Source organism: Salvelinus fontinalis, chromosome 15, assembly GCF_029448725.1.
Source record: "Salvelinus fontinalis isolate EN_2023a chromosome 15, ASM2944872v1, whole genome shotgun sequence".
NCBI lineage: Eukaryota > Metazoa > Chordata > Actinopteri > Salmoniformes > Salmonidae > Salvelinus > Salvelinus fontinalis.
Window position 1 is genome coordinate 43076895 of NC_074679.1, and position 13052 is coordinate 43089946.

At 40.5% G+C, this 13052-nt stretch overlaps 1 protein-coding gene across 3 annotated transcripts; it reads left to right on the top strand.

The window, feature by feature from the left end:
- The first annotated feature begins 1251 nt into the window (after positions 1 to 1251).
- Positions 1252 to 12658, top strand: LOC129812017 (signal recognition particle subunit SRP54). Of its 3 annotated transcripts, none has more exons than XM_055863898.1 (17): positions 1252 to 1359; positions 1716 to 1822; positions 1916 to 2013; positions 2143 to 2234; positions 2346 to 2430; positions 3058 to 3162; positions 3274 to 3340; positions 3436 to 3493; positions 3623 to 3773; positions 3969 to 4117; positions 4246 to 4346; positions 4443 to 4529; positions 4690 to 4763; positions 6513 to 6621; positions 11221 to 11391; positions 11680 to 11775; positions 12067 to 12658. In XM_055863898.1, the coding sequence occupies exons 3-17, from the start codon at positions 1936 to 1938 to the stop codon at positions 12156 to 12158; spliced, it is 1515 nt and encodes a 504-aa protein (XP_055719873.1). In that variant the 5' UTR covers positions 1252 to 1359; positions 1716 to 1822; positions 1916 to 1935; the 3' UTR covers positions 12159 to 12658. The 3 variants fall into 3 exon arrangements, with proteins under 3 accessions (XP_055719873.1, XP_055719874.1, XP_055719872.1); XM_055863899.1 differs by having other exon boundaries at positions 1252 to 1344; XM_055863897.1 differs by having other exon boundaries at positions 1252 to 1822.
- Positions 12659 to 13052: the final 394 nt, after the last annotated feature.

Consider the following 13052-nt stretch of genomic DNA (forward strand, 5'->3'; position numbering starts at 1 on the left):
ACCTGAGCTCAATTGCGAGTCACATAGCAAAGGGTCTGAAGACTTGTGTAAATAAGGTAATTGTTTTTTATTTATTTGAGAGAAATGGGCAATTGTATAGCAAATCTCATGCTATTCTACACATTTTACAATGAGGCTGAGATAATTTTGCATTTTTAAAGCAAATTTCCTGCTATTCTTTTTTGTTTGTTGCCATGGCTTATGACCTGTTCATACGCTGGCTCCCACGGGGGGCCAGTACAAAAAAAGTATGAATGTATGTACTTGTAAGTCGCTCTGGATAAGAGCGTCTGCTAAATGACTTAAATGTAATGTAAATGTTCATACGCTATCTGGGGAGGGGGACCACCTTGCAGGGCGTGTTGTACACCAGTGATTGAGAACCCAAGGGATGACTAAACGTCCCCTTGGGTTCTCGAGAGCTAGACTCAATAATCTATCTAATGTTGGGGTTAAATCAGAGGAGGCTGATGGGAGGAGCTATAGGAGGACAAGCTCATTGTAATGGCTGGAATGGAATCAATGGAACGGTTCCAAACATATGGAAACCATGTTTGACTTCGTTCCATTTACCATGATTTCCCAAACCTGTCCTCAAGACCCCAAGGGGTGCACTTTTAGTTTTTTTGCCCTAGCACTATACAGCTGATTCAAATAATAAACTAATCATCAGCCTTTAATCATTTTTATCAGCTGTATATTGTTAGGGGAAAAAAACAAAACACGCACCTCTTGGGATCCCGAGGATCAACTTTGAGAAATGCTGAATGCAATTCCATTCGTCCTTCTATAGCGCCTCCAACCAGCCCTTAAATACCAATTTTTGCATCCAGTCAATCAACTTCGGCAGGTCCTTGGAATTAACTGTGGAGAGTAATTGTAGGATTTCATGAATTTTTTTTTTCGTCTAAAAAGTTATTCAACAAATAATTTCCCACATACAATTGCTCATGACTAAATAGTTGCTCACGCTTACATTTTCGTAACGCATGTGTCGAAAATTACAGATACGTATTTGAAGAGGTACGAGAATTTTCTAACTATTATTATTTGTGAAAATTTAGTGGGTTTTCATATGTTATTTAGTTCATGTAACTTATTGTAGAAAATACAGAATGAAAAAAATAAAATAATAATTTGACAAAGGAAATTAACGCGTGTTGAATAAAACAACAGTTTGCTCCACGTAGGGATTTGTAAAAACATTTGCACTACTTTAAAATCCAGGGGTCACAAAGAAGTAAACATGAACCCGGAACTAGATAGGAACGGTGCTATTTTGGAATTTAGATTGTAGATGACGCTCATTTTTAGTTTTTTTTTCGGCTTAGTTATCTCAAGCCAGTTAGTAAACCTGATGTAACGATCTTTATAAGAATTCTAATGTAGTCAACTACTGTTTTGTAAATGTTTAAATGCTATATATCGAATGAAATTAAAATACTTTCGGGATCCACATGCACGGCGAATCCCTGCCTCATCACCGCAGTTGTGGATGCGAACGTTAGCTAGTTAACTAGCAATTTAACTAGCTTTACAAGCGGTGTCAATGCTATCGCTCAATAAATGTCTACTTGCTAGTGTTGTATTTTGGTAGTTAATTGTGTGACTTAAGATCCTGCCATACTGTCTTAGCCATCTGTTTACTAACGTTAGCTAGGTTAGACAAACTAACGGAGTTAGTTTGTCACACATTGTTTTCGTTCTCTGCTCAGTTTAGGAAGTCAACCACGGACGTTTGATCACAAGAGGCAGTGGAAGAAAGGTGTGGAGACAAGGGGGTTCACCCTCAGTATTGAGGCCGTATTTCTCAACTGAATTTGTAAGGTCCTTTCCCCGAAAACATTATTATCCAGTGGTTGTAGTAGTTGGCAGTATGACAGAACAAGCTTGCTATTCCAAATATTTTTTCCAGGTTACACAAGAACTGCCAATATGGTGTTAGCCGACTTGGGAAGAAAAATAACCTCGGCGTTGCGATCACTGAGCAATGCCACCATCATCAATGAGGAGGTATATCATATCAGACATCTTGTTTTTTTGGTTAAACTTTTGGCAATTGATTATTATTATTTTTTAAAGACAGGTTTCACCCACGCCAGACCGTATGTATTTCCCATAGATTGTGTTATTTTTCTTTAGGTATTAAATGCAATGCTGAAAGAAGTATGTGCTGCCCTCCTAGAAGCTGATGTCAACATCAAATTGGTGAAGCAGCTCAGAGAAAATGTCAAGTGAGTAACAATATTCAGGCACACACTTATGTAGTAGATAAAGCTGAATTCTGTGTTTTTTAAAACTTAGATTCAAAATGTTTCCCACTAATGTAATTCTTTTGACCACAGGTCAGCCATTGACCTGGAGGAGATGGCCTCTGGGCTGAACAAGAGGCGAATGATCCAGCATTCTGTGTTCAAGGAACTGGTCAAGGTCTGTCTCATTCGGACAATTATTAATTCAATGTTTGTCATTTAGTGTTGTGTGAAACTTAGAATAACTCTGTACATTATTGGTTCAATGATGGCCCAGTGTGAAGTAACTGAACGAGTTAAGGTTTGATAGAAAACTTGGGTAGATGTCTGACTGACGGCTGTTGGTGGGACTTCATGGATATTTCCATAGTGGTGGTTTTCAAGTCATGTGGTCTATTGCTATTCTGAGGTGTTTTGAATGAGTCAACTATAACATAAGTAGTCGGTTTTGGCTATTCACTGTACAGTCAAACCAGTCATTCCTCCTCAAATAATTAGCTTAATTCAACAAAGTACCCAAATAGCTGTATTTTAACTTTTTGATGACTTAGCTATAGATCCTTAGTTAGGGAAGGCCTACTCTTGGATATAGATACTATCAGTTTATGTTTCATATGGGTCACAGATCAGATGGCTTGTTTACACTTTATTTTATTTTATAAAGCTTATGTGGTTGGGTGAGACGCACCCCTACATTCTCACTTCACATTTGACAAAGATGCAATGCTCATGTGTTAGTCACATTTGTTGGGATTGGTTGGGAGTGTTTGTTTTATTGGTCTAAGATTTTGCTCTTGTCTCTCAGCTGGTGGATCCAGGGGTCAAGGCTTGGACACCCACAAAGGGAAAGAACAATGTTATCATGTTTGTGGGTCTTCAGGGCAGTGGGAAAACCACAACATGTTCCAAGGTGAGCCATTCCTGGATATCAGCCTAAAGATAGTCATTCAGTTGGCCATTTGTCCAAAATATATTATACCTTTTGATAATTTCACTAATGTATTGAAAACCGCTTTCACAGCTGGCATACTACTACCAAAGAAAAGGGTGGAAAACCTGTTTGATATGCGCTGACACTTTTAGAGCTGGTGAAGTTTCATTATCTTAATCTATCTGTTTTGATAGTCCATCTGGAAAGAAATGAGCAATAGCAACTAAGTCTACAGCCTTTGTGTGTGTGCAGGTGCCTTTGATCAGTTGAAGCAAAATGCAACAAAAGCCAGAATTCCATTCTATGGAAGGTATGATATGCTTTGCATTTGGTTGCTTTTCAGCTGTGTGTGATCCATCTAAAGTCATTTTTTATGTTGTGATATTAGATTTTCATGCTAATGCTTGCATATACAGTACGCTAACTTTGTTATATCCAGTTACACAGAGATGGACCCTGTCGTCATAGCTGCGGAAGGTGTGGAAAAGTTTAAGAATGAGAGCTTTGAAATAATTATTGTTGATACCAGTGGTCGACACAAGCAAGAAGATTCCCTTTTTGAGGAGATGTTGCAGGTTTCCAATGCAGTGGTAGGTAACAATCTGCTAACTATCCAGAGCCCTTCAATGTCATCAATACAGTAAACTAATGCAAAACTTAATCTCTGGGGACATTTTGTTTTCTCTGCCAGCCTAAGCTTTTGTGTTGTCATTATAAAATGTAATGCTCCAAAGAAAATGTACTAATGCATGGTTTCACCCCAAGCATGCATCTCTTTCCTCCAGCAACCCGAAAACATTGTGTACGTGATGGATGCCTCCATTGGTCAAGCTTGCGAAGCACAGGCTAAAGCCTTCAAAGACAAAGTAGAAGTTGCCTCAGTTATAGTGACAAAGCTAGATGGCCACGCCAAAGGTGGTGGTGCTCTCAGTGCGTACGTAAATAGTGATCTTTGCTTTAACAATTTATCCATGTTATGGTGAACCGAGTTTCCTTTACTACTGCAGAATTCATATACTCAATAATAACTCGTACATTTCGTGCTCATGTTGCCTTTTATAGAGTGGCTGCTACTAAGAGTCCCATCATTTTCATTGGTACTGGTGAACACATTGATGACTTGGAGCCATTTAAGACCCAACCCTTCATCAGCAAGCTACTGGGTAAGCTGTGAACCCTTCTGAATAAAGTGTCATCATGGCATGTTGTTTTTTTACCTGTTTTGTATAACCTCTTGAGTTGTGTATTTTTGTCCTCAGGCATGGGAGACATTGAAGGTTTGATAGACAAAGTCAACGAACTCAAGCTGGATGACAACGAGGAGTTGATTGACAAGCTGAAACATGGTGAGAATGAGATCAGCTGACATGTAATACAGGCCCCATTTTATAACTGACATAGGGTATGCTTATGCTCTGCAGTCCATAACAGTTACACATTGTCATGTGGTATGGTTGTTGGGTCACATTGTTTATAAGCATCTTCTAATCACCGTTTGTGCCATAGGTCAGTTCACTCTTAGAGACATGTACGAGCAGTTTCAGAACATCATGAAGATGGGACCGTTTGGCCAGATCATGGTAAATAAACGGCAACCTGAATTCCTATTTAAATAATGATCAGCGTTACACTCTAAAGCTTATTTCTTATAGGGCTTCATGCTATAGATAAAACCAGACTGTCAATGTTTCAGCACAAAGGCCTTTCGAAACGGTCAACTGTATCCCTTGTTTTTCATTTGCCCCAATTATGGTAAATAATGGCTACCTAAATGTTTTGGTGCCTTCAGAAAGTATTGATAACCCCTTGACTTATTCCACATTTTGCATTATAGCCTGATTTCAACATTGATTAAAACATTTTTTTACCATCTACAAACGATACCCCATAATGACAGTGAAAACAGTTTATTTATTTTTTGCTGAAAATGTATTGAAACGTCTAAGACCTTTCCACACCTGGATTGTGTAACATTTTCTCTATTCTTCAAGCTCTGTCAAATTGGTTGTTCCTCATTGCTAGACAACCGTTTTCAGGTCTTGCCATAGCTTTTCAAGTAGATTTAAGTCAAAACTGTAACTTGGCCACTGAGGAACATTCACTGTCTTCTTGGTAAGCAACTTCAGTGTAGATTTGGCCTTGTTTTAGGTTATTGTCCTGCTGAATGGTGAATTAATCTCCCAGTGTCTGGTGGAAAGCAGACTGAACCCGGTTATCCTCTAGGATTTAGCCTGTGCTTAGCTCATCCTGTTTTATTTTTTTATCCTGAAACTCTCCCCAGTCGTAGCATAACCATTACATTATGCAGCCACCACTGCTTGAAAATATGGAGAGCGGTACTCAGTTGTATTGGATTTGCCTCAAACATAACACTTTGCATTCCGGACAAAAAGTGAATTGCTTAGCCAATTTTTTTGAAGTTTTACTTTTGTGCCTCGTTGCAAACAGGATGCATGTTTTGGAATATTTTTTATTCTGTACATGCTGCTTTTCATTCTGTCAATTAGGTTGGTGTTGAGTTACTACAATGTTGCTCCGTCCTTTTTTCCTATCACAGCCAATGTGCATATTTGTCAACGGCTTGTGCACGAAATCTAAGGAAGTCTCTAGATTTTGCTCACATGAATTAGTGTGGTCTACAGTTTAAGATATTCTATCTGCCAAGAGTTCTCAGCAAAACTTTTTGTGGCTGTTTATTTACCAAAAAGTCACCATTGGCCTCATGGAGAAATCCCTGAGTGGTTTCCTTCCTCTCCGGCAACTGAGTTAGGAAGGATGGCTGTATCTTTGTATTGATACACCATCCAAAGTGTAATTAATAACTTCACCATGCTCAAAGGGATATACAATGTCTGCTTTTTTTTTTACCCTTCTACCAATAGGTGCCCTTTGCGAGCCATTGGAAAACCTCCCTGGTCTTTGCTTGAATCTGTTTGAAATACACTGCTCGACTTGGGGACCTTACAGATAATTGTATGTGTAGGGTACAGATATTCAGTAGTCATGTTAAACACTATTGCTCAAACTGAACCCATGCAACTTATTTTGTGACTTAAGCAAATCTTTACTCCTGAACTTATTTTGGCTTGCCATAACAAAGGGGTTGAATACTTATTGACTTTTTTTCGTTTATTAATTTGTATTTAAAAAAAAAAAAAAAAAAGAATTCCACTGACATTATGGGGTAGTGTGTGTAGGCCAGTGAAAAATCTCAATTTAAAGTTCAGGCTGTAACAACAATGTGGAAACTAAGTGTGTGAATACTTTCTGAAGGCACTGTATATTCTAATCACATAAGATGCTAATCTTACTTCTGTTATTGTCACAAGGGTATGATCCCAGGTTTCGGAACGGACTTCATGAGCAAAGGTAACGAGCAGGAGTCCATGGCCAGGTTGAAGAAACTCATGACAATTATGGACAGCATGAATGACCAAGGTAAATACAATGAGTGTACAAAACATTAGGAACCTGCTCTTTTCATTACAGACTGACCTGGTGTATCCAGGTGAAAGCTATGATCCTGTTAAATCCACTTCAATCAGTTTAGATGAAGGGGAGGAGACGGGTCAAAGAAGGCTTTTTAAGCCTTGAGACAATTGTAACATTGAATGGCACACATACACAATCCGAGGGTGAATAGGCAGGACAAAATATTTAAAGTGGCACTGACAGCGTTTTAACTATTTTGCAGATTTCAAACAATCTGTCAAATGTAAAATTACCAGTTTATACTTCAAAATTTACTTAAGAGGTTTTAAGAATAGGTTATATTTGACTACATTACTTACAATAAGGTGTTGTTGACAGAGTAGATGAATGCATGATTCATATAATTCACCAATTAATTTCTTGGTATTGCATCAGGTTGTAAATCACAGCTGGCCTGGTACATTGTTTGCTACTGCCACCCATTCGGGATGCCCCATTTCAGTTTCAATGACTCAATATTTTGAACAAGAACTGATGACTAGGGCTGGAAATGTCAATACAATCAAATTAGAAAGGGCAATGATCACAATTCATAATGTGGCTAATAGGCTAGCGCACACAAGTGACTCTAAATTAGTTGAGTCATTTAGTATATTATATTACAGCCTGATGCGGTCACTTTGGTGAATTCCACTTCAATTGCACTGCTTTCGCGTGTCCCATTTTGCAGCTCGCAGCGGAGGGAAAGTGTAAAGACTCATGCCACAGTCTTAGCTAGGCTGCTAAAATATTGTGGTCTGGCTTTGGTTTTTAAAGCTTGACAATGAATAACCAAAAAAACACAATGCAAAAGAAACATATAGACCTATTACAGCAACATTTTGTTGGCGACTCCACTACAATATACAGTGCATTCTGAAAGTTTTTAGACCCATTTTTCCACATTTATGTTATGTTACAGCCTTATTCTAAAATTGATAATTTATTTCCCTTATCAATCCACACACTATACCCCATAGTGAAAACAGGTTTTTAGGAATGTTTTACAAATAAACATACTTTATTTACATAAGTATTCAGAACCTTTGCTATGAGACTCTAAATTGAGCTCAGGTGCATCATGTTTCCATTGATCCTCCTTAAGATGTTTTTACAACTTGATTGGAGTCCACCTGTGGTAAATTGATTGGACATGATTTGGAAAGGCGCACACCTGTCTATAAGGTCCCACAGTTGACAGTGCATGTCATTGCAAAAAGCAAGCCATGAGGTCGACGGAATTGTCGGTAGAGCTCCGAGACAGGATTGTGTTGAGGCGCAGCTCTGGGGAAGGCTACCAAAAAAATGTCTACAAGATCACAGTGGCCTCCGTCAGCCTTAAATGGAACTTTGGAACCATCAAGACTCTTCCAAGAGCTGGCAATCAAGGGAGAAGGTCCTTGGTCAGGAAGGTGACCAAGAACCCAATGGTCACTGACAGAGCTCCGGAGTTCCTTTTGTATAGATGGGAGAACCTTCCAGAAGGACAACAATGTCTGTAGCACTCCACCAATAAGGCCTTTTATGGTAGTGTGGCCAGACGGAAGCCACTCCTCAGTAAAAGGCACATGACAGCCCGCTTGGAGTTTGCCAAAAGGCACCTAAAGGACTCTCAAATCAAAGTTTATTTGGCACGTGCGCCGAATACAACATGTGTAGACCTTACAGTGAAATGCATACTTACAGGCCCTAACAACAGTGTAAATTTAAGTGAAAATGGGTATTAGGTGAACAATACATAAGGTAGTAAAACAAGGGTGAAATGAGTGGCGAGGCTATATACAGGCACCGGTTAGTCGGGCTAATTGAAGTAGTATGTACATGAATGTATAGTTAAAGTGACTATGCATATGTGAAACAGAGTAGCAGCCGTGTAAAAGAGGGGTTGGGGGGAACACACAATGCAAATAGTCCGGGTAGCCATTTGATTACCTGTTCAGGTGTCTTATGGCTTGGTTTAAAGCTGAAGCCTTTTGGTTCTGGACTTGGCGCTCCGGTGCCCAAGAACACTAGGGTGGTCTGCTTGAAACATGTTGGTATTAGACTCAAATCAGGGACATGTTGAACATGTCAATGGCGACACCTGCCAGTTGGTGAGCACACGTCCTGATACTCCGTCTAGCCCCGCAGCCTTGTGAATGTTGACCTGTTTAAAGGTCTTACTCACGTCGGCTACGGAGAGCGTGATCACACAGTCGTCCGGAACAGCTGACGCTGTCATGCATGCCTCTGTTGCTTGCTTTGAAGCGAGCATAGAAGTGATTCAGCTTGTCTGGTTTGCTTGTCACTGGGTAGCTCGCGGCTGTGCTTCCCTTTGTAGTCTGTAATAGTTTGCAAGCTCTGCCACAAGATGAGCTTTGGAGCCGGTGTAGTATGATTCGATCTTAGCCCTATATTGGCGCTTTGCCTATTTGATAATTCGTCGGAGGGCATAGCAGGATTTCTTAAGCTTCCGGTTCAGAGTCCCGCACCTTGAAAGCGGCAGCTCTACCCTTTAGCTCATTGCGAATGTTGCCTGTAATCCATTGCTTCTGGTTGGTATGTATGTACAGTCACTGTGTGGACGACGTCCTTGATGCTCTTATTGATGAAGCCAATGGCTGATGTGGTGTACTCCTCAATGCCATCGGAAGAATCCCGGAACATATTCCGGTCTGTGGTAGATAAACAGTCCTGTAGTTTAGCATCTGCTTCACCTGACCACTTATTTTTATTGACTGCGTCACTGGTGCTTCCTGCTTTAGTTGCTGCTTGTAAACAGGAATCGGGAGGATAACAACGCAGGAGTTGCTTCGGGACAAGTCCTTGAGTGGCCCAGCCGGAGCCCGGAATTGAACCCAATCGAACCTCTCTGGAGAGACCTGAAAATAGCTATGCAGCGACGCTCCCCATCCAACTTGACATAGCTTGAGGCTCTGCAGCGAAGAATGGGAGAAACTCCACAAATACAGGTGTGCTAAGCTTGTCGCGTCATACCCAAGAAGACTCAATGCTGTAATCACTGCCAAAGGTGCTTCAACTAAGTACTGAGTAAAGGGTCTGAACCTGCTCCAGAGTGTCGCTACACTGCCATTTTCAGGTCTCTTCAGATATATTTGATCGGGTTCAAGACCGGGGCTCTGGTTGAGCCACTGAAGGACATTCAGAGACTTGTCCTGAAGCCACTCCTGCATTGTCTTTGCTGGGTGCTTAGGGTCATTGTCCTGTTGGAAGGTTAACCTTCGCCCCAGTCTGAGGTCCTGAGCGCTCTGGAGCAGATTTTCATCAAGGATCCCTGTACTTTGCTCTGTTCTGGCATTGTTGTCCTTCTGGAAGGTTCTCCCATCTCCACAGAGGAACTCGAGAGCTCTGTCAGTGACCACTGGGCGGCCAGCTCTTGGAACAATCTTGGTGGTTCCAAACTTCTTCCATTTTAAGAATGATGGAGGCTGCTGTGGTCTTGGGGGACCTTCAATGCTGCATTAATGTTTTGGTACCCTTCCCCAGATCTGTGCCTCAACACAAACCTGTCTTGGAGCTCTACGGACAATTCCTTTGACCTCCATGGCTTAGTTTTTGCTCTGACATGCACTGTCAACTGTGGGACCTTTTTATATAGACCGGTGCGTGCCTTTCCAAATCATGTCCAATTAGTTGAATTTACCACCGGTGGACTCAAATCAAGTTGTTGAATCATCTTATGGATGATCAATGGAAACGTGATGAACCTGAGCTCAATTTCGAGTCTCATAGCAAAGGGTCTGAATACTTATGTAAATAAGGTATTTTTAATATGCCAACATTTGTAAACCTGTTTTTGCTTTGTCATTATTGGGTGTAGATTGCTGAGGATTATTTATTTAATCCATTTTTAAAATAATGCTGTAGTTGTGGGAAAAGTCAAGGGGTCTGAATACTTTCCGAAGGCGCTGATTGGCTATGGTGCACCGGTCTGCGTAGACTATGGTTTTGGTCAATTTTATTTCCTGCAGTGTCTAATAATTGTCCAAACACATGGCTGCTTTCCCACTCTATTGCTATAGAATTTTCACATGCCTTACTTTACGTCATTCCCAAACATTGTATGAAAATGTGAACATGACCATATCTAAGCGCTTGCTTGTCAGAAAATGCTCCAAAAATTGTCATTCTTCTTGTAGATGTTTACGAACAGATTTGAATAAGATTTGATGTTGCTGAAATGGTGTTAGTTCCATTTTAATTGCCTTTCGAACGGGCTATGGCTGTAAGTGCCAGGCACACGGGTTTGTCAAGAACTGCAACGCTGCTGGGTTTTTCACGCTAAACAGTTTCTCACGTGTTTCAAGAATGGTCCACCACCCAAAGGACATCCTGCCAACTTGATGCAACTGTGGGAATGATTGGAGTCAACATGGGCCAGCATCCCTGTGGAACGATTTTGACACCTTGAGTCCATACCCTGATGAATTCAGGCTGTTCTGAGGACAAAGGAGGGTGCAACTCAGTGTATCTAACCCTCTCGTCAATAAACAGTAAATTACAAACAAAAGGGTCATATAAGATGTGTAATTGTTTTCCTAACCATGGATTCTTTGTTCTTTGCAGAACTTGACAACAAAGATGGTGCAAAGCTCTTCACCAAGCAGCCGAACCGAATTGCCCGAGTTGCGCGGGGTTCTGGGGTTGCCACCAGGGACGTCCAGGAGCTGCTCACCCAGTACACAAAGTTCGCCCAGATGGTGAAGAAGATGGGTGGCATTAAGGGCCTGTTCAAAGGTATGCACTTCTTGGATGCATATTAACATTACTAGCTGTCAAATCCTTGCTTCCTCCATTTTCCCCCTTCCCCTCTCAAAGCACATTGGAAGAGGTCTGAGGGAAGGGCCTTGGATCTTCCCAACTGCACTTTGTGAGCGGAGGAAACGAGAACAGACGAAGCAAGGATTTCATGGCTAGTCAAGTTTTCAGACACAGCCCTGAAACTGAAGCACTGGTCCACTAACACAATTTTGCTTACTTCAAGAAGTAGGCTATGTCTCAAAATAATTTTTTACACATTTACAGGTGGTGACATGTCCAAGAATGTCAACCCCTCTCAGATGGCTAAGTTAAACCAACAGATGGCAAAGATGATGGACCCAAGGGTTCTCCACCATATGGGTAGGCATGACTTTCACTTCCATTTTTATGTCATGTCACTTTTCCCAAACTATTCCTTTGTTACTTAGATTAGTTCAATGATTTGAATACAACCATGTAATGACATGGTTGTTATATAATGCTTATTTGACATAGACTGCATGGATTCCCTGATCTAGAAAATCACCTTGCACCCCAAATAATCATTTGATTTAAGATTAGCTATTCTCATCCTCGCCACCTTGCTGTCGAGTTTAACTGATCCCCCCCCCCCCCCCCCCACTGACATGATGACTTTTCGCTCATCTTTAGGTGGGATGGCTGGTCTCCAGTCCATGATGAGACAGTTCCAACAGGGTGCGGCTGGCAACATGAAAGGGATGATGGGATTCAACAGCATGTGAACCACTGAGCCTTAAAACAGCAAAATCAAAAGATTGTCATTTTGATTCAGCAAGAAGTTGTGGCGACGCTTTAGCAAGAAGGAGAGCAGTGTTATTTTTGCCTCAGTAATATAATTCATGAACACGTTTGTGTATAAAATGATGCAGAAAGCATATTTACATGTCAGGATAAATAAAACAAGTTCTCTTTTTTTTTTTTTTTTTTACAGTAATTGTAAATGAGGCCCACAAGATACAGAAATGGTAGGATCATGAAGCTTGTCCTGGGTCATATTCATTAGGAACCAAATGGAAGAAATTGGAATGAAACCAGGAGGCACTGAAACCTGGACTTGTCCAATAAGATACGCAGTTTTTTGTTGCAAAATATTTTTTTATGTTTTGTTGTGCCATTAACACAACCCTTATTTGGAGAGCTGGTGAAGGGTATGCTGATATTAGTTTGTGAAAATTATTTTTGTCAATGTTATAATAAAATTTGTATTGCAATGTTTTAAAAAGCCAGTCTTTCGCTCATATTTGATCAATGACTGTCAGTTATTGCCCTATCAATTAAACTCTGCATCACTATTGAAAAATGTGTACTTGTTGGGCCACTGCATTTCAAGCAAATTGTGCAGATAGGATAATTTTACATTAGACGTTACTGATTGATATGTTTATCACATCCTTTACTTGGGCAAGAGCTCACTGGAACTAAGTACCAGGCACCTCACATTTTCTATTGTTTGAGTTTCTGCACCATAGAATATTAGCCAGTGGTGTAAAGTACTTAAGTAGTTTTTTGGGGGCTATCTTTACTATTTTTATTTTGACAACTTTTACTTCACTACATTACACTACACTAAAGAAAATGATGTACTTTTTTACTCTATACATTTTCCCTGACACCCA